Source organism: Talpa europaea (assembly GCF_964194135.1).
Source record: "Talpa europaea genome assembly, chromosome: 5".
Taxonomy (NCBI): domain Eukaryota; kingdom Metazoa; phylum Chordata; class Mammalia; order Eulipotyphla; family Talpidae; genus Talpa; species Talpa europaea.
Genome location: NC_140071.1, coordinates 141,836,461 through 141,854,247, shown reverse-complemented (window position 1 = coordinate 141,854,247; position 17,787 = coordinate 141,836,461). Strand labels below are relative to the sequence as shown.

Genomic DNA, 17,787 nt, shown 5'->3' with positions numbered 1-17,787 from the left:
GCACTTCCGGGGCCGAGACAGTTCTGCTTCCCTCCTCGTGACAGCCCAGCGGGCATCCTCGCGCGGCAGTGCTGGGCCTGCCCCATTCTCGCGGCAGCGCTCTTCCGTGTGTCCGCACAGCCGAGACGCGCTACCTCTGACCCGTGGCTTCGAGCAGCATCTCCTTTGGAGGCTCTGGAGGCTGAAGCCTAACTCCGGGGTGTCGGCAGTCCGGCTCCCTCCGGAACACGAGCTCCAGGCCTCTCCCGTCTCCTGCCTGTCTCCATCCTCGACACCCTGGCTGGCGGGCGCGGGGCTCGGCTCAGCCTCCCTTGTCCCGGGCTTTACCCCATGTGTGTTTCTCCACAGCCTTCTCGGGGGTCCGCGGACTTAGGGCCCACTATGACCCACTGGGCCTGCGCCCTCTTGCAGTCACTCCAAAGACCCTGCCTCTAAATCTGGTCACCGTCACGGGTGTCTGAGACGAGAGCTCACTACCTCCTGGGGCTCACTACAGCCCTCACCGCTGCCCTGGCCGCCGTCTCTGGAGCCGTGGGGCCGGCCACTCGGCACCGTTCCGGCTTCTCCTTGAGAGAGGGAGTCAGGATTCGTCTGGCATCCTTCTGAGCTGGCTGCAGTGAACTCTGCCAAGGCCAGAAACGGGGGGCTGGAGAGGAAAGCTTTCGAAGCAACTGCCTGGTGAGTGTGGTCACTCACCGCTCCCACATCACGTCCCTCTCCGACCGTCCACTTCGCCACGGCCAGAGGCCCAGAGAGGTGGCGTGACCAGCCATGGCCACACAGCCGGTGGCTCTGGAGCTGGTTACTGTGGAGGCCCCTGCTCAGCTGCCGTGAAATGTGGTCGCGGCTGCCCCCAGGGCCGCATGAGGCTCAGAGGAGGCCGGGGATAGGAGACTGACATATAAATTGTAAATTGCCCGTAGACGCTGGTGTCTGTTACTGTGGTAACCGCCCAACATTTATGGATGGCAGTTGCTCTGGGTACAATGGTTGCGTTGGCATTTAAATTTAATAGCATTGTTATTTTTCCATCGTAAAAATAATATACATTATGCATATATCCAAACTCATTAAGTTGTATACATTAAACGTGTGCATTGTGTATATCAATTACACCGCACGAGCGCTATTAAAAATACATGCACGGCAGAGAATCTAGAAAAGTCGCAGGGAGGAAATAGCTCTTCCTTCCTAGCCCCCGAAAGCTGCCTCTCTAAAGAGGGTGAGGATCCTCCGGGCTTCTCTGCCCAGCTTGTTTGCTGTTTAGCCCGCCTGTGATCACTGGTCTGTATAATTAAAAAACATTTTACATGCGGTTTTATACCCTGGCCTTTTCCCCGGAGGGGTGCTCATAGGAAGTAACAGGACAGGGCCACGGGGGGCCGCACAGCTGGCGCAGCTCCGGCGCGTGGCTCTCCTGGGCCTGGGCAGGTGCCCACGGGCCTCGGTGGCAGGCAGGGTGCCCACCCTGCACCCCACGCTCCGCCACATTCACGTGTTCCCACGGCTTCTTCCCTCTGGTCCTGGAGTTGACGAGCCGTGCTCCTGCCTGGCTCTGAGCCGCCTCTCTCCTTCACACGGAGCCCGTGTTGGCCTGTGGCTCGGGGGCAGTGCGGGGCCAGAGCGCCTTTGATGGGGCTCACAGGGCGCTTACTGATGGGCAGTGGATGCCCCCATGTGGGGAACGGGTCCTGAAACCAAAGGTGACTGGCACTTCTCAGAGAGAGCGAGGAGCTGGGTCTGGAGCGCGGTGGGTGGCGCGGCTGGGGCGAGAGTCACTTGTGTCCATGGGGCTGTGGAGCGTGATGCGCCCTGGCACTCAGCAATAATCACCCTTACCTGGCCCCGCCGGTTCCTGCGCGCTAGGCGGGCTTGGGCGTGCGGGTGGGTGACCTGGGCCCTGCCGGGGCCACCGTGGTGGGGTGGCTCTGCTGTGCTTGCCGCCCGCTCCCTGGCTAGCCTGGTCAGGTCCTGCCGGGCACTCTGGAGGCGCAGGCTGGCAGTGTGTCTGTTGTGTACCCCAGGCCAGTGCGGATCACAGAGCCAAGATCCTGGGGGGAGGGAGGTGGCTCCCCGGTCAGGTGTGGGGCAGAGCCCAGTCTGTGAGCAGGTGCGGGAGAGGGGGAGGATCTGGGCTCCGGGCGGCCTCCCTGGGGCCGCAGATCCCACCTCCCTCAAGCTTCAGACCACCCGGGCTTGGGGGTGGTTCCTCTCCGGGTGCATGTGAGGTCAGCTTGCCCCTGGGCAGGGAGAAAGCCAAACCCATCAGGCGCCTGCAACAGCTGTCCCCATGTGGGGGTGGCTGTGCATTCCTGGGGCAGCACTGGGTGTGGTCGAGGACTGGGCAGGTCAGGGAAACTCCAGGGCTTGGCTCCCCAGCCGGGGACGGGTGGGGCCGCTGCCACCTGGGGCATCTACAGCCTGGGGCTGGGGAGGGATCAGGGTTTGGTGTTGGGGTCCTTGGTGGGTTTTGAGTAAAGACACCCCATGACTTAGGAGGTGATCATGGCCCTGTTGGCTGTAAGGAGAGCAGAATCTGGGGCAGGAGCAGGCAAAGCCGCCTGGGGCCACCGGGAGGAGGGTCAGCTCCGGGTCTGGAGAGAATCACGTGCTGCAGCCTGGGGCAGGGCTGGCGGCCTGCAAGCCCGGGCCAGATGCGTGCGGAATTGGGGCCGTCCCTGCACGCAGAATTGGGGGCTTGGGCAGGGAGGGGTGCAGTTGGTCGCCGTGGCCCCAGAACTGAGTCAGTGTCAGACTGAGGTCTGCGTGAGGAAGCCCCAAACTGCCCCGGAAGGAGCAGCAGGAGCAGGGAGGGGCGGCGGGGAGAGACGGTGTGCCTGGCCCACGAGCAGGCCTCTGTCCAAAGCCAGCAGGCAGGGGCCGGAGGGGACCCCGACCAGCCCCGCCCCTCGGGCTCCTGCTGCCCCGTGGTGACCAGCCCAGTGGGGGCGTGGGGCCCCGGGAGCGAGGGCGGGCTGTGCGCTCAACTCCGTGCCCGCGCCCTGACGCGCGCCTTCCTGTCTCCTTCCTTCCAGCCGATATCATCTCCACCGTCGAGTTCAACCACACCGGAGAGCTGCTGGCCACGGGCGACAAGGGTGGCCGCGTGGTCATCTTCCAGCGGGAACCAGAGGTGCGGCGGGGCCTGCCGGGGTGGTGGGGGGCCCAACCCCACTGTTGAGCAGCACCGTCCTGGGGCTGCGTCTCCTCCTCTCTAAGGAACTGCCAGCCTCCCCGCTGGCCCCCCGCGTGGGGTGGAAGGGTGCTCCGGCACGCGGGGACGGATCCCGGCGGGTCCAGGGAGGGGTCCCCCGGGCCGGCTCCAAAACCACTTTCCGAGTTCCCTCTGCTCAACAATTCTGCTGATGGCTGGCTGTGTCCGGGACCCCAGAGAGACCGACGGGACAGGCAGAGCCTGCTGCGTGAGCCCAGCCTCCGGTTAAGCCAACCTCCGCTGGGCGGGCAGGCGCTGCCCGGGGAGCCGGGGCAGGGAGGACGCGTCCAGAGCCGGGTAGGAGGACCGAGTGTTCTGCAGCTGCTGCGGTGGCCCTTGGCGGGGTTGGCTTACTCTGCCCTGGGTTCGGGCCCAACGGGGCTTGTTCAGCAGACTCCCAGGTGGGCTAGGGCACCTGGAGCAACCTAACCTGCTCCGGGGCACTTTTTTTGATGAAGAGGCCCCTGTTTGTTGAGCACCTACTGTGTGCAGGCACCTCGCTACCTTGTCTGTATACTTTTCTCATTCACTGTGCGTTGCCCCCTTGAAGGATGGGGACCCACACCCCACTTTACAGGTGAGGGCACTGGGAGGAGACCCCAGCTAGTGAGCAAAGAGGAGGGCTTGAAGCCCACCTGTGTGGACCACCTGCCTTGGGGGCAGCCGTGCTGGAGTTAGAGGCTGAGGACAGGATGGGTGGAAGCGAGGAGCGGAGGAGAGAGGATGATGGCAGGAGGGAGGCGAGAGGAGCTGCAGGATCCTCTGGGGTCCTCCTCTGCCCAGCATCTTCCTGGAGGACCCCCTCAAGGTGTCACTCCCCCTGGATGGCCCTAGGATCCTCCCTCCCTTCCGCCCTGTTGGGGCAAGCCGGTGCCGGTGCCACGTGGCTGACAGAGAAGGCGACCGGCTCAGAGGTTGGCATCAGCTCGGCAAGGACACACAGGCCAGCGTGGACGGTGGAAACTGCTGCCACACACGGCGCTGCCTGGAGCCGGTTGATTTCCCTGGAGGGGCTGAGCGACTCCCCTGGGACGGCGAAGCCAAGCCCTCTTTTCGCCACATTGCAGAAAGAAATGAAATGGGCTGTGGCAGCTTCCTCGTTCTACTTTAATTCGTCTCTTAATTCTGGTCGTGCTGACCTTTGTCACAGGAGAGGAAATGAATTGCGGAAAAATGTAGAATTTTCAGGTTTTCCGAGCAGGCCTGGCATTCCGCCTACTCCAGCCCAGCGTGAAATCTGCGTAAAACGTGCCGGGTTCTCCAGCCGGGCCGAGCAGGCACGGGGCTTGAGGGCGGCTCTGAGATTCGGGGAGCGGGAGTCAGGTGACCTCTGTGGGGTGGTGGGAGGTGGGTGCGCACCACAGAGGGGGCCGGAGCCTGACGTACCTGGGCCAGCCTGGCTGCGGTTGTTCCTCTGTCCAGGGAGCTGGGCTTGGCCACCAGCACGCAGCACGTCCCTGGCCACTGAGAGTGCAGTTTCCTCTGACCCCGGCGAGGGGCCCACTGCCCCGCTGGGCGCCGGTCACCACGACTGGTCGGCCCCTCGGCGGGTTGACAGCCCCGGCCCGCCCGCCCTCCCGGAGCTCAGCCCCTTCTCGGATTCCCTTGCAGAGTAAGAATGCGCCGCACAGCCAGGGCGAGTATGACGTCTACAGCACCTTCCAGAGCCACGAGCCCGAGTTCGACTATCTCAAGAGCCTGGAGATAGAGGAGAAAATCAACAAGATCAAATGGCTCCCGCAGCAGAACGCGGCCCACTCCCTCCTGTCCACCAACGGTGAGCGGCCCCGCGGGCACGCGTGCATGTGTGTGTGTGTGCACGTGTGTGTAGACCCACATCCATGTAGCTGTGGTCCCAGAGAGACGGGGTTATTTCAGGGCCTTGACTCGCGCCCTGGACAGGCTGGGCAAGTCCACACGCCGCAGGGCAGACTGGAGGCCAGGGAGGCACAGAGGGTGCAGCTCAAGTCCAAGGAGAGCTCCCTCTTCCTGGGGTCCCCCGCCCCCCCCTTCAGCTGATTGCACGACCCCACCCGCAGCGTGGAGCACCGTCTGCTTGACTCTGGGTCTGAATGTTAATCTCACTTAAGAAACACTCAGGCAGCGCCCACACACGCTGCCCTCGCAGCTGGGCCGTGGCTTAGCCAAGGCGACACAGGAAACGCGCCAGCCTGGCTGCTCGCGAGGACACTCTGGATGTTCTGGACTGGGCCCGGGGAGCGAGGCTGCGGGAGAGCCGGGTGCTGCGCAGGTAGCGGGTCTCTTCTGCCACCGGGGCCTGAAGCAGGAAGCTGCTCGGCCCCCCTGGAGGTCAGCCTAGGGCTGCGGACTCCTTGAGGAGCCCCAGCCTCTGATCAGCTGTGGGGATGGCAGAGGAGGGCCGGCGCCCGTGGGCGGGGCCCCTGGTCAGGCCGCCGCGGAGCTCTGGGGCAGACCAGGCACCAGCGCAGCCCCCGCTCCTGCTGCCGCGCTCAGGCCTGTCCTGTTGGCTTTGCTATTTTCAAAGATAAAACTATCAAATTATGGAAGATCACCGAACGAGACAAGAGGCCCGAGGGCTATAACCTCAAGGATGAGGAAGGGAAACTCAAGGACTTGTCCACGGTGACATCGCTGCAGGTAAGGGCGGGCGCGGGGGCACCTGTGGGCTCGTTACTGAATGACAGGGGCTCTCGGGCTTGAGGAACCTGTGGGAGCTGAGCCGGGGTCAGCCGCGCCCTGGCCACGATGACTGCGGGGTGGTCATGCGCCGGCTGGGGCAGAAAAAGTCCAGGCCCTGTCTGTCAACCCCGTCACCGGGAGGAACATTCTTCTTGTGTGTCTTCAGGTCTGGAGCCGTTTGGCCATTGAGGCTGCTTCACTGTGTGACGTGGGGATGGGCCCTGACTCCCGGGGCCGGGGCGGTTAGTGGGGCTGGGAGGGCTCGCAGAGGTCGGGCCCCTCCCTTCAGCGGGGAGATAGGCCCGGGGCCCCTCGTCCGTCCTGGCTCCTGGACGGTGCTGGGCCTCGCCGGTGCCTGCCCGGCTGCTGACCGCGGTGCAGGCTCAGGCTGTCCAGCCAGCACACACTTCTTGAGCACCTACTGTGTGCGCTGCCTGCTCTAGGCCCTGGGAGGTAGAGCAAACCCTGAGCTTGAGCTGGGATCAGGTCTGAGTTGTTTGGCATCCAGGCTCCTGGGGCGGGCTGGTGCGGGTCACCACGGCGGAGCGGGAGGTGGCCACCGTCTCAGCTTTCCATGTTCTCGCTGGTTTAAAAGGCCACGCCACGTCACGTGGCACCCGGCCTCCCTGTTTGACCTGACGGGAGCAGGTTGGTGCACCTGGCCTGGGGTGGAGTTGGCGCCTCCCTCAGGCCCAAGACTGTCCCCAGACCCGCCTCCCACTCTGCAGCGCGGCCCTCCCGCCATGCCTCAGTTTCCCCCCAGCGCAATGGAGCCCATCGCTGGCTTTTTCTAAAACGACTTAGCAGGCGTGGGGGCAACTGCCAGTGCGCTGACATAAATAAGCAGCAGTGATCAGTGTCATTCCCAAGACAGAAAAATTAATGTTCGGACGTGCTGACCTCCCAGTGGCTGGCAGGTGGCACGGATGAGCTCAGAGTGGGCGCCGGTTAACTTCTGAGAGCGGCAGTACTGGCCCCAGCCCCATGATTGCTTAGGAGGCTGCCTCTGGCGGGAGGGACGCGGCAATATTCTCATGATGTGCCCGGTGCTGGGGGCAGAGCCAGTGGCCCCGGGAAGCCCAGGTTCCAGGGGTGAGCAAGGTAGTACCACCCCCAAAGTGTACCCCGCCCCCAAGAGAAACAGATATGGCGTCACCCCTACTCGTGGTCAGTGCTGTGGCAGACAAACCCACAGGGGCAGCTTTCTCCACCTTGTCTATTTGGAGAACTCCTATAGACCCTTTAAAACCCCATTAGCCTTCACCACTGTGAAGACTCTTCTGCACAAGCCAGATGAAATCCTTCTCCTCCTCTGGGGGTTCTCTGGCCTTTTGTATCCTACACGCTCCTGTCCTAGGGTTTGTGGGTCCCTTTTCCCCTCCCCTTGACCAGACTGGCTTCTGGAAGGGTGGGGGGGCATGTTTTATCATGAAATTCCCAAGGCTCCTGGCAGGATTCTTTGCTCTCCTCTGCTCCTTTATTTAATGGCGTTGAAATGTGGTTTGGTTTGGCAGTGGGCAGGAGGGATGGGAGAGTAGCTGTGTCCAGGCCTGGCGGAATAATTTTTGCCAGAAGGTGGGGGTGGGGGGCCAAGCCCAGTGAGATGTCGAGGCTGCAGGCCTCTCCAGAGCCGGGAGACTCAGCACGTCCAGGGCTCCTTCCATTTTGATGATGAGACTGAGGCTTAACGAGATCACGTCACAGCCCCAGGTGTCCTTGTTCAGTCTCCTGCTGGGCTCAGGACCGATCCCAGGAGGCCAAGCCGAGGAGGTGGGCTTTCCTGCAGTGGTGGTGGGCGCTGGCTCTGGTGGGCACTGGCCACGGTGGATGCTGGCTGTGATGGGCGCGATCCTGGCGCGTCCGGGCCCTGGCTTTGGACACCGACCGGCGCCCTCCCTGCCGCAGCTGTGGGCCAAGGGCCTGCCCTGACGCTCGCCTCCCTGCAGGTGCCCGTGCTGAAGCCCATGGACCTGATGGTGGAGGTGAGCCCACGCAGGGTCTTCGCCAACGGCCACACCTACCACATCAATTCCATCTCGGTCAACAGCGACTGCGAGACCTACATGTCGGCCGACGACCTCCGCATCAACCTGTGGCACCTGGCCATCACCGACAGGAGCTTCAGTATCCTGCCTGGCGGCGCCACGGCTGCCTGGGGCTCGGCCAGTGGGCCTGGGCTCTGCTCCGCGCCCTCTGCAGTAAGAACCTGCCCGTGGAGTGTGAGTGAGGCCTGCGCCAGGGTCGGGCTGAGTTTTGTTGTGAAAACCCCGCGCCTCCTCCAGGTGGTCATCATGGCCGTCATCCTGGGGCCTCACCGGGAGGGGTCACGGGGCCCACCTGGTGGAAAGCCCCAGGTCCCTCTGGGCCCTCTTCCTGGGACCCGAAGGGGATGAATCTACCCTGGGGTCCCCCCAGTGCCCAGAGTGACCACCGGTGTCAGAGCCCAGCTGGCCAGAGTCATTGGTGGGGTGTCCCCTGTGTCTGTGAGCTCAGGGTAGCAGGATGGAGCCAGGCCACACTGACGGGTGAGGAGAGAACTGTTGAAACAGGGGCCTCCCCCCGGGAGGGCCCAGGCCTGGCTGAACAGGGTGGCCAGGGACAGCGCGGGCAGCTTGCTAAGCCCACTCTTCTGCAGAGCAGTTATGTGCCCAGGTGTGTTGTGGGAAGAGGAGTGAGGGGGGCTTGTCCCTCAGCAGAAACCAGGACTGGGAGGGAGTCGGGGAGCAGGAGAGCACAGTCTGGGGGTTTCCAGGGAGAGAAAGAGGCATGCTGATGGCCTGAGGGACTGAGAGTAAGGGAGGCCAGCAGCCACTGTGCGGGGGGCATCCCTGCTGTGGCCCGGGGCAGCTCGGGCCCCCAGGGAGGGCCAAGGGGGAGGCTCGGTCAGGACAGCTGCCGAGAACTTGGGGGAGCAGGAGGGCGTGTGAGGGAGCAGGGCTGAGGGGGGTGGCAGCATCAGCCTGCAGGTGTGGTGTGAACTCTCCTGGGGTCTGGGTCCCCAAGGGAGCGTTATTCACCCCCTGCCCAAGCTGCACCTGCACCCAGGTGTCCTTTCCCAGGCTCTCCTGGTTTTCTTTAAATCAAGAGGCTTTATTTTAATAAATGCATTTGAAAGGGAGTGTAATTTCGCCACCATGTGTGGAGGTAAAGCGTGTCCCATACCCCAAGCCCGAGGGGCCGTGCATCCCGCCAGCCCGGTCAGGGGCCTCCTGTGATAGTGGGAGTGTGGACAGTGTGGCGGCCACTGGCCACGTGTCACTTGGAGCCTGGACTGTGGGTGGTCACTGCAGGTGGAGAGCGTGCCCAGGGGGCTGCAGATGTGCTGATGGTGCAGCAGCGTGAAGGGTGCCCCGCCCTAGAAGCAGGCCGGGCGCGGGCCAGCGGCCAGGGGCCGCCGGGGAGCGGGGCTCGCCTGGGAGCCTGCATCTCTGGCTGTGATCCTGCCGTGTGGCTGTGTTGAGCCTGCGTGTGGCGTCTGATCTTGTGGAAACGCGTTGTCACCTGGCCGAGATAGGGCATGGGCCTCTTGCAGAAAGCTCGGGACTCAAGGTGGCTCTCGCTGGCGGAGCCTGAGGACCAATTAGGCAGATGGAAGGAGCTGGGGCGTGTCCAGGGGCTGTGGGGCTTTGGGGGTCCCCCCGATTAGATCCACTCTCAGGGCGCCACCTTGCACGTGGCCAGCCTTCGGGCAGAGAGACGGTGTCGCTGTGGGTGCAGGTGCGAGGGTGGGCCTGGTATCCGCTGAGTCATTGGAAAGGGCATTTCATCTCCAGCACGGGAGGGCACCAGTGAGGCGGCCGCAACTCCACGCTGAGCTGGGGAATCACGCAGTGGTGAGCCCCTTTGAGCAAGAACCGCTTGGGGGGTCCCAGCTGTCAGATGGGGACAGTTCTGAGCCGCCTGAGGAGACCTGGGGCCGGCAGCCTGCGCGCGCAGCGGGTGGGGCCTGGGTCTGGATGGGGGCTCCCACCCATCGGGCCCCTGCTCCCCGTGCCGCGCCGTGTCCTGATGCTCTTCAAGGCCCCCGACGTTTTCTGCGGCTCCATCACCATCTCCTGTGGCCAAGCGCTGACACTTTCCCCTTAAGCAAAATTGGTTTCTAGCAAAGATTTTAGAAGGAAAACATTTTTAATAAGGGAGGAATCTGGGCGCTGTCCGGCCATTTTGCCACAAGAGCCCCTCCCTGCGCATGGCAGGCTCAGCTGCTCTGAGTGGAGCGTGGGAGCCTCCTGGGACCCGAGCTGTGCCGCCGTGGGGTGCCCCCGTGGCCCAACCCCCAGCCTCCGTCCTCTTCCACACCCATAAGTAGAAAGAGGCACCAGGCCCTTTCCGGTGTCCAGTCATGCCCGCCTGGCCTTCTCCACCAAAGGCTCGGGCCGCACCCGTCCTGCCCACACCGTGCGGATGGCGCCGGCCCGGCCCATGGGAACCCCGGTGTGACCACGTGGGCCCCCTGCTGAGAGCCGCCACTGGCTGCCCCGCAGCTTGTGGGGAAGTCCGAGTCCCCCAGCAGACTCCTGGTGACCGGCCTCGCCCACCTCCCCTGGGACTGCACGTTGGGCTGGCCTGGCCTCAGTCCCCGGGCTTCATGTTTCGGGGCAGTGCCCACCTTCTCTGTTCCTTCCCCCGACAGCCTGGATGACCCCACTGGCCCACAGTCCCTTCCGCGTGGTCATCTCTGCTCTGCCCACTCTGCCCCCTCCCGGGCTGGCTTTCCTTGTCCGTTCATGTGACCGTTTCCCCCATATTCTGGTGAAGCCCTGCGATCAGCAGCAGCCGGAGCCCTTTGCACCCCCAGCACGCGATGCAGGGCCCCCACTGGCGTGCTTACAATGCTTGCACTGGGGCAGGTGGGGGCTTTGGGGCGCTGGTCAGCTTAGTTCGCGGGGTCTCAGATGTGGCCATCCCAGGAAAGCCGGGACCCCAGGCACAGACGCTGACCAGGAGCCCGGCTTAGGGAACTGAGCTCGGCTTTGTGGCTTAACCCCCGGGGCCAATTTCCATGAGTTTTGTAAAGCGGGCAGGAGTCCTCTGTTTGTCAGGAGTAAAGAGATGATTTCCATAGAAGGCCTACAATTGGCCGGGGTTCTCTTCCTCTGAAACCACAGCCCCTCCAGTGTTCGCCATCAAACCCCTGCCTCTCTCCTGATCGCTAAAGCTCCGTTCCCCTGGTGCCGTGTCAACATCTGTTTGAACCACCTCTCACGTGCCTCAGTACCAACATTTTGAGATTGTCAGGCAGCGCTGCGTGATTTTTCTCAAGTTGGATGCGTCTTAAGGGTAACAAATGGCACAGGACACCTCAGCTGATGTACGGCTGCTTTATTTTTAGCACCTGGAGAATTTTAAAGATGGTTCAATTGATTTTTCTCCCCCTTGAGCCATTTCTCATGGTGGAAGCTGGCAGCCCACCAAGCCTTGGTCTGGAACAAATTTCTAATTCCCGTGTGCAGGGCAGGTCCCACGCTGGGCTGGATGCTGGGGCGGCCTGCAGGCAGAAGGCGCCAAGGCTCCCCCTGCATGGGGCTGCCCGTGGGCCTGGCTTATTCTCGGGGCGGGGATGCAGAGAGCACAGGACTGCGCCCTCCACAGGCCAAGCCCTGAGCCGGGCAGACACCCATTCTGTGCCCCCCACCCCCGCTGGCCCCTGTGACTGGTGCTCGGTCTGCAGCTCCAGCAGGATGTCCCTGCAGCGGGTGCCCAACAGCTCACTGGGCCGTGCTGTCGCTGCCCCCACTGGCATGGACTCAGAATGCACCTGCTCTCCCAGCCGGCATCCAGACCCCACCCAGCTCCAAGGACGTGCTTTTCTGGCCCCTGCTTTAGATAGTGAGGGAAGCGAGTGTTTTTCACACCGAACGGATTTCTGCAACATGTGCAACAATACATGATGCTGCCCGCAGCCCCTCCAACGATGGGTGTGCAGCTCCGGGGCTCAGATCCCTCCTGCCGGGCCCCATGGCATTTCCAGAACATACTTCTGATGAAGACGCCCGGATCCCTGCCGGAGCCCTGTCTCCTACCTCCTATTCCTCATGGATGCCGCACCTGTCCCCTGCAGGTCCTCAGCCATACGCCCCCTACACCTACCCTGGCCCTCCTGCTCATCCGAGGCTTCAGTTTTACGCCTCTGCCTGGAGGGCCCTTCCCCACCTGCAGGCCGCTCAGGGGCTCCTTACACACCCCCGCATGCGCCTCTGTGTGCCTCCCCTGGGGCATCAGTCCAGAGACTGGCGTCTGGCCTCCCTCCTGCACTAGGAGCCTGGAGCAGTCAGGACAGGGTCTGGTTTCCCCCTTCTCAGAGCTGCAAGAATGAACCAGTGCTGTGCGTCTGGCTCCGCCCCACCTCGCCTCCCTGCCAGCTCTTAGACCTGCAGGCATACAGCCTGCACAGCCCCGGGGACCTTCCAGGATGACGAACATTGCACCTTTGCAATCTGCTTGACTTCGTGTTTTTTCCAAGCAAGAAAAGACTGATTCTCACTTAACTGGGTGTGACCGTTGCTAAGAGTGCCGGCCCGTGTCTGTGCTCGGTCACGCGTCATCTCTAAATCCTCACGGTGCGGAGCAGGCCGCATCAGCCCACTCTGCAGACGAGGAGCGCGGCACAGAGGGGTTGAGAAGTTCCCCAGAGGTCACACAGGTGTCTCGTGGGTGCACTGTCAAGCCTGGGTCTTTGGGAGGCGGGACTCAGTGCATTCCTCCCTGCCTGAGAATTTAGGGATCGCCCAGGCTGGCTGGTGGGCTGGCTCACAGGGAAGCAGCCAGGGCTCCCGGGGCACTGAGTGGGCACGCAGAGTGCCCCCCCCACACACACACAGCCCTGCGTCTGGATTCTCCTCCACTTGTGGGATCGGGCCAGGCTGGTTGATAAGATCTTGAGCGGAGACGGGAAGGACGCTGTAGGGCTGACCCGAGCTCCCCTCCCCCGGGGCTGTCCGTCACCCCCTCGGAATGTGACTGTATTTGGAGATTGGGCTTTTAAAGAGGTGATGAAGGCGAAGTGGGGCCACTAGGGTGGACCCCGATCCATACTACGGAGAGGAGATCAGGACACAGATGCCCACAGAGGCTCACGGGAGAGGATGGGGTCCAGTGCCCAGGAGGAGGCCCTGGGGAACCAGCCCTGCTACAGCCCCATCTTGGATATCCAGCCCCCAGAAGGTCACCTCCTATGGTTTATGCCAACCACCTGTGGCATTTGCTCTGGCGGCTTCCATAAATCTCTACGGAGGCACACGTTGCCAGGAACCCTCCTGTAAGTTCTGACGTGGTTTGGCCTTGCTTACGGCTCAGGATCATACCCAGGTCACCTCTTGGAGAAAATTTGCTGAAAATAGCACCCTTGCTGGCCACCCCCCCAGACTATACAGGGGGCCTGTGGGCACCTCCACATCTGGCGCCCCTGGGGAGCCTTGAGAGACCCCTCATGGTGTGGCCCTAGGCGTTGCTGCCTCCTCCCTCCCTCCTGTGACTGCCTGGTTACCATGGTAACGACTTTCCGAATCCTGAGAGCGGACTCCTGCCGAGACATCTGGATAAGCCATGCTTTGCGCTGTTAAATCGATGGAGCCCAAATCTGCATCCTTCTTCTCCCTGGACCCCTGCCCATTCTCAGTGACCAGCTTGCCAAGAACACCAGCCAGTCCAGCGAGCACGCAGCTGGCCCTGGGGTGCTGACGCGTGGGGCACTGAGTACTGCGTGCAGGTGCAGTCACTCCCAGAGAGGGCGGATCTGCAACCACGGCCCCCTGGTTCTGAGGACAGCCTGCTGCTGGGGTGGCCATGGAGCTGAGGAGCCGGCCAGCATCGCCCACCTTCTGCTTCTGGGCTGGGGCGGGGGCACGTGAATGGGCAGCCTTTCTGGTTGGAAGGACTGTTCTTGCAGGAAGGTTCAGGACCCTCTCGTCCGTGTTTGTTCATGCAGGCTGTGTGCGAGGAGTGGGGGGCACAGAGGTGATTCAGACAGGGGTCCCTGCCCTAGTGCTGGCCCCTGAGGTGGGGGGACAACAGATGAGCCAGAGGAGGTGATCTCTGAGAGGATGAACAGATTGCCTCAGCATTCAGGGGAGAATACCCTAGAATGTTCCAGAAACTTCAAAGTGTCGGATGTGGCTGGAGGGTGGGGAGGGAGGAGTATGTGAGGGCAGGCGGGGGACCGGCCTCGAGTGGCCACCAAGGCATGACTGTGGACAGTGGGGAAGCCAGCCGCAGAGCAGAGTAGCAGGTGAGACCCAAGCCCTGGCTGAGAGGTTCACTCTGGCTGGAGGTTGGGGGGCTGGAGGCAGGAGCTCCCTCTGGGCCAGTGATGGCCTGGGCAGAGGGGCAGAGCAGAGGAATCCTGGGGTGAAAAGCCCCAGGACTTGGAGGCTGGTTGGCCACAGAAAGAGAAGGAAAGCCCAGAAGTACCCCAGTTCCTGGCGTGGTAGTGGTGGGAGGAGCCACGAGCATAGACCGGGGTAGAGAAGGAAGCCTCTCGGGGGACGCAGGGAGGTGTGTGCAGCGCCATGCCCGCCTCCTGTCCCAGCCCCGGGGGCCTGGGCGTCTCAGTGTCCTGTGGTCACCGTAACAAGTGCCCACAAAGGGGCAAAAGCAGAGACCCTCCCCCTTCCAGGGAGAGGCTCGCAGGCCTGTGCGCCTCTGGAGGCTCGGGGGGCTCTTACTGCGCCCTGCTCTGGCCTCTGGTGGGCGCCCCTCCTGTCCCCCATCTCTGCGTTTCCTCCCTGTCTCCTGAAAGGACAGTAGTCCTGGGCTGGGGTCTGATTCTCCTCCAGAGGCTTCGTTTCATCTGCCAAGACCCTCAGATGGGTCACTTTTGGTCGCTGGGGACTGGGCGACGGACATGTTTGGGGACACTCAGGCGGCGCCCTGGAGAGAATCTGCTGCGCGGGGCAGTCAAGCGGGGAGGCAGCCCCTCCACCCCAACCCAGCCCCTCCAAGCCCCGCCCCAGCCCCTCTAAGCCCCGCCCCCAGCCCCGCCTCCAGCCCATCTAAATCCCGCCAAGCCCCGCCCCAGCCCCGCCAAGCCCCGCCCCAGCCCCTCTAAATCCCGCCCACAACCCCTCTAAATCCCGCCCAGCCCCTCCAAGCCCCGCCCCCACCCCCTCTAACCCCTGCCTCCAGCCCCTCCTAGCCCCGCCCCAGCTGCCTCCAAGCCCCGCCCCCAGCCCCGCCCCCAGCCCCTGCCTGCCCGTGGGGGCCCGGGCTGCGGTCTCCGGGCGCCGGGGGCCTGCGGTGCCGGGCGGGGCTGCAGCCTCGGGGCGCCGCGGTGTGTGGGGTGCTGTGCCCCTGGCCCTCCCGCTGCGGACCCCCGTGCAGCTCCAGTTCGCGGGCAGGAGGCCGCCCCGGGCACGCGGGCGCCTCCGCAGACTCGGGGTGCGAGGGAGGCGCTCCCGGAAACCGTGACTTTCGTGACTCATTTCTGCTATTTCGCACCAAAGCCGCGGTTTCCCGGGAAACCAGCTGTCTGGCGGCGCTGCTGTCCCCCCATGCCTCGGGGACCCCGGGGCCCCCCGCGCCCCGAGCTCGCGCGCCCCGAGCTCGCCCGCAACCCCGGCCTCCCTGACGCCGACGTCCTCTGTTTAGGGCCCGAAATGCCTCTTTTGTGCCGAGTCGGGGAGCAGCCCCGGGGGGGGGCGGGGGGCGCGGGGCGGGCGGGGCGGCCTCCGCGGGGTTTCCAGGCGGCCGAAGCCCGGGAGGGCGGCCGGCGCCCCTGGCTCTGTGCCGTGCGGGCAGCGAACCCCGACTTCGGTCTGTTGGCTCGTTCCACAGATGTGGAAACCGAGGCCTGGGGAGCCGGGGGATTCCCAGGCCGCACAGCCAGGGGGGCGGCAGAGCTGAGGCCGAACCCCTGACCCCCGACTCCAGGACCACCTGCAGGTGAAGGGAGGCGGCAGGGCAGGCGAAGACCCCAGGGCCGGGGGCACCGAGGGTGTTGCTGTCAGAGAGGACAGAGCGAGCAGAGAAGGTGGGCAGAGCGGGGCGGGAGGCGGCCGTGTCCATGCACGTGGCTCTGATGGGCTTCGGAGTGACCGCAGGGCTGAAATCGACCACCAAGAGCCGGCACGGTCCAGCATGCCTGGGCACTCCGTGAACCCTCCCCGCATCTGCTTGGCACCCCGTGGGGGAGGCTCGCAAGCCGCCATCCGCCTCGGGACACTGATGGGAGCGGACGGAGGTCAGGAGGGGCTGGCGAGTCAGCCGGTGGGGACAGTGCGCAGGCCCCAGGGGAGCAGCAGGTCTGCAGCGGGTGGGTGGGGGCAGGTGTTGGAGGGGGGCTCAGACGTGGTGGGAGGGCAGCCGGGAGACCATGGGTCTTGGGGCTCCAGGTGGCAGAGCAGCCAGGTGCCCTCCCACTGTGCCCCTTCCTTGACCGGGCCACCCAGACATCGTGGACATCAAGCCGGCCAACATGGAGGACCTGACGGAGGTGATCACCGCCTCGGAGTTCCACCCGCACCACTGCAACCTCTTCGTCTACAGCAGCAGCAAGGGCTCCCTGCGCCTCTGCGACATGCGGGCGGCCGCCCTGTGCGACAAGCACTCCAAGCGTAAGTGCTCCACGGTGGGGATGCGGGGTCCGGCCACGCCGGGCGCGGTGGGGGTGGGGGCTGGGCTTCACTCGGTAGGGGGCCGCGGGCAGGAGGCCTGGCCTGGGTGCATTCTGGGCTGGCCGGGGCGCCTCCAAGTCTGTCCTGGTATAGACGCGGGGCCTGGGATGGATGGATGGATGGATGAGTGGCCGCCAGTCTGCCCGGGAGGGGCTTTATCAGAGTCTTGCAGGGAAGCCAAGGGCTGACTCTTCCCCAGGGGACCCCTGGGAGCTCAGGCTGAGGCCTCCAGCTCCACCTCCCTCCTGGGCCGGCTCTGCCCCTGCATCTGCTGCTGCTCTTCTCCGGCTTGTCCAGGCTCTGCGGAGACCCGCCAGGCCTCGTTGCACCTGCGACGGGCAGGATGTCCCTGCCTGGGAGCCCTGGGTGTGGGACTCGAGAGCGCCGCTGTCCCCGTCTCTGCACGTGTCTGTGTCGACTGTGGGCGCCCAGCCTGCATCAGAGCGTGTCGCGGGGAGGCGGGCGTGGAGGGGCTGTCGGCCTCGTGGGCCCCACGCGTTTCTAGTGATGTTCTTCGGTGGCTGAGGGAGCCCAGAGCCCACCTTGGCTTTTGCACGGTTGTCATTCACCTGGGGCGCAGTCACTGGGCACCTGGGCGAGGTTCTGGGCAGAGGCTGTCACAGCCCGGGGTGCAGGAGCGCCAGGGGAACCAGCCCCACTCAAAGTGCCAGGTGTGGAACTTGGTTTTCGGCGACAGCACTACATCGGCCTCTCATCCCTCTCCCAAGGGTGCGGGAAACATTAGCTTTTTTCCAGAGCGGGCCAATGCCTGCCCCATCATGTGGAGGGTCTGTTTTGCGGGGCAGAGGCTGGAAGGGGGGCACACCGCTACTTCTGGCCACTGTGCTCGCCCCGGGAGGCCGGGGCAGCGCTGCCACCGGGAAGTGTTTGCGCAAATGCAGAAGCGTTTATGGAGACAGCGGGGAGAAAAGTGCAGTTTTGCAACCATCCCAGACTGGGTGGGTTCACGGTCGTCCTCGCAGGTGAAAGGATAATTTGGAGGCTTCGCTAGATTTCCACAGGTCTCTAGAGCCGAACCAGGGGACGGGCCGGCTCCTTAGCACCTCTCTGGCGCTTCCTCTGGCTCAGGCGCTGCCCATATAGGCCTTGCCTCTCGGCCCAGGAGTGCCCATTTATATACGTGTGCCCCCCCCCCCCGTGCTCTGGGTCCCCCCCCACCCCGTGTCCACAATCACGGTGCACGAGCAAGACCTCAGGTGCCAGCCACGGAGGCCACCAGCGTGAGGGAGGGAAAAAGCCTGATTTTTACCTCATTTACCCCACAGGTGCCAAGAAATTGCT

The 17,787-nt window shown here is 64.0% G+C and overlaps 1 protein-coding gene across 1 annotated transcript in view; it reads left to right on the top strand.

Moving 5' to 3' along the window:
• Positions 1-17,787, top strand: part of PPP2R2C (protein phosphatase 2 regulatory subunit Bgamma) — a gene marked incomplete at both ends in the record, with an annotated part of 71,364 nt that overhangs the window by 43,509 nt on the left and 10,068 nt on the right. The window contains 5 exons of the mRNA XM_084233600.1: positions 3,036-3,133; positions 4,826-4,991; positions 5,721-5,833; positions 7,822-7,999; positions 16,261-16,425. Coding sequence (XP_084089726.1) covers positions 3,036-3,133; positions 4,826-4,991; positions 5,721-5,833; positions 7,822-7,999; positions 16,261-16,425 — 720 coding nt within the window. The remainder of the gene's footprint in view (positions 1-3,035; positions 3,134-4,825; positions 4,992-5,720; positions 5,834-7,821; positions 8,000-16,260; positions 16,426-17,787) is intronic.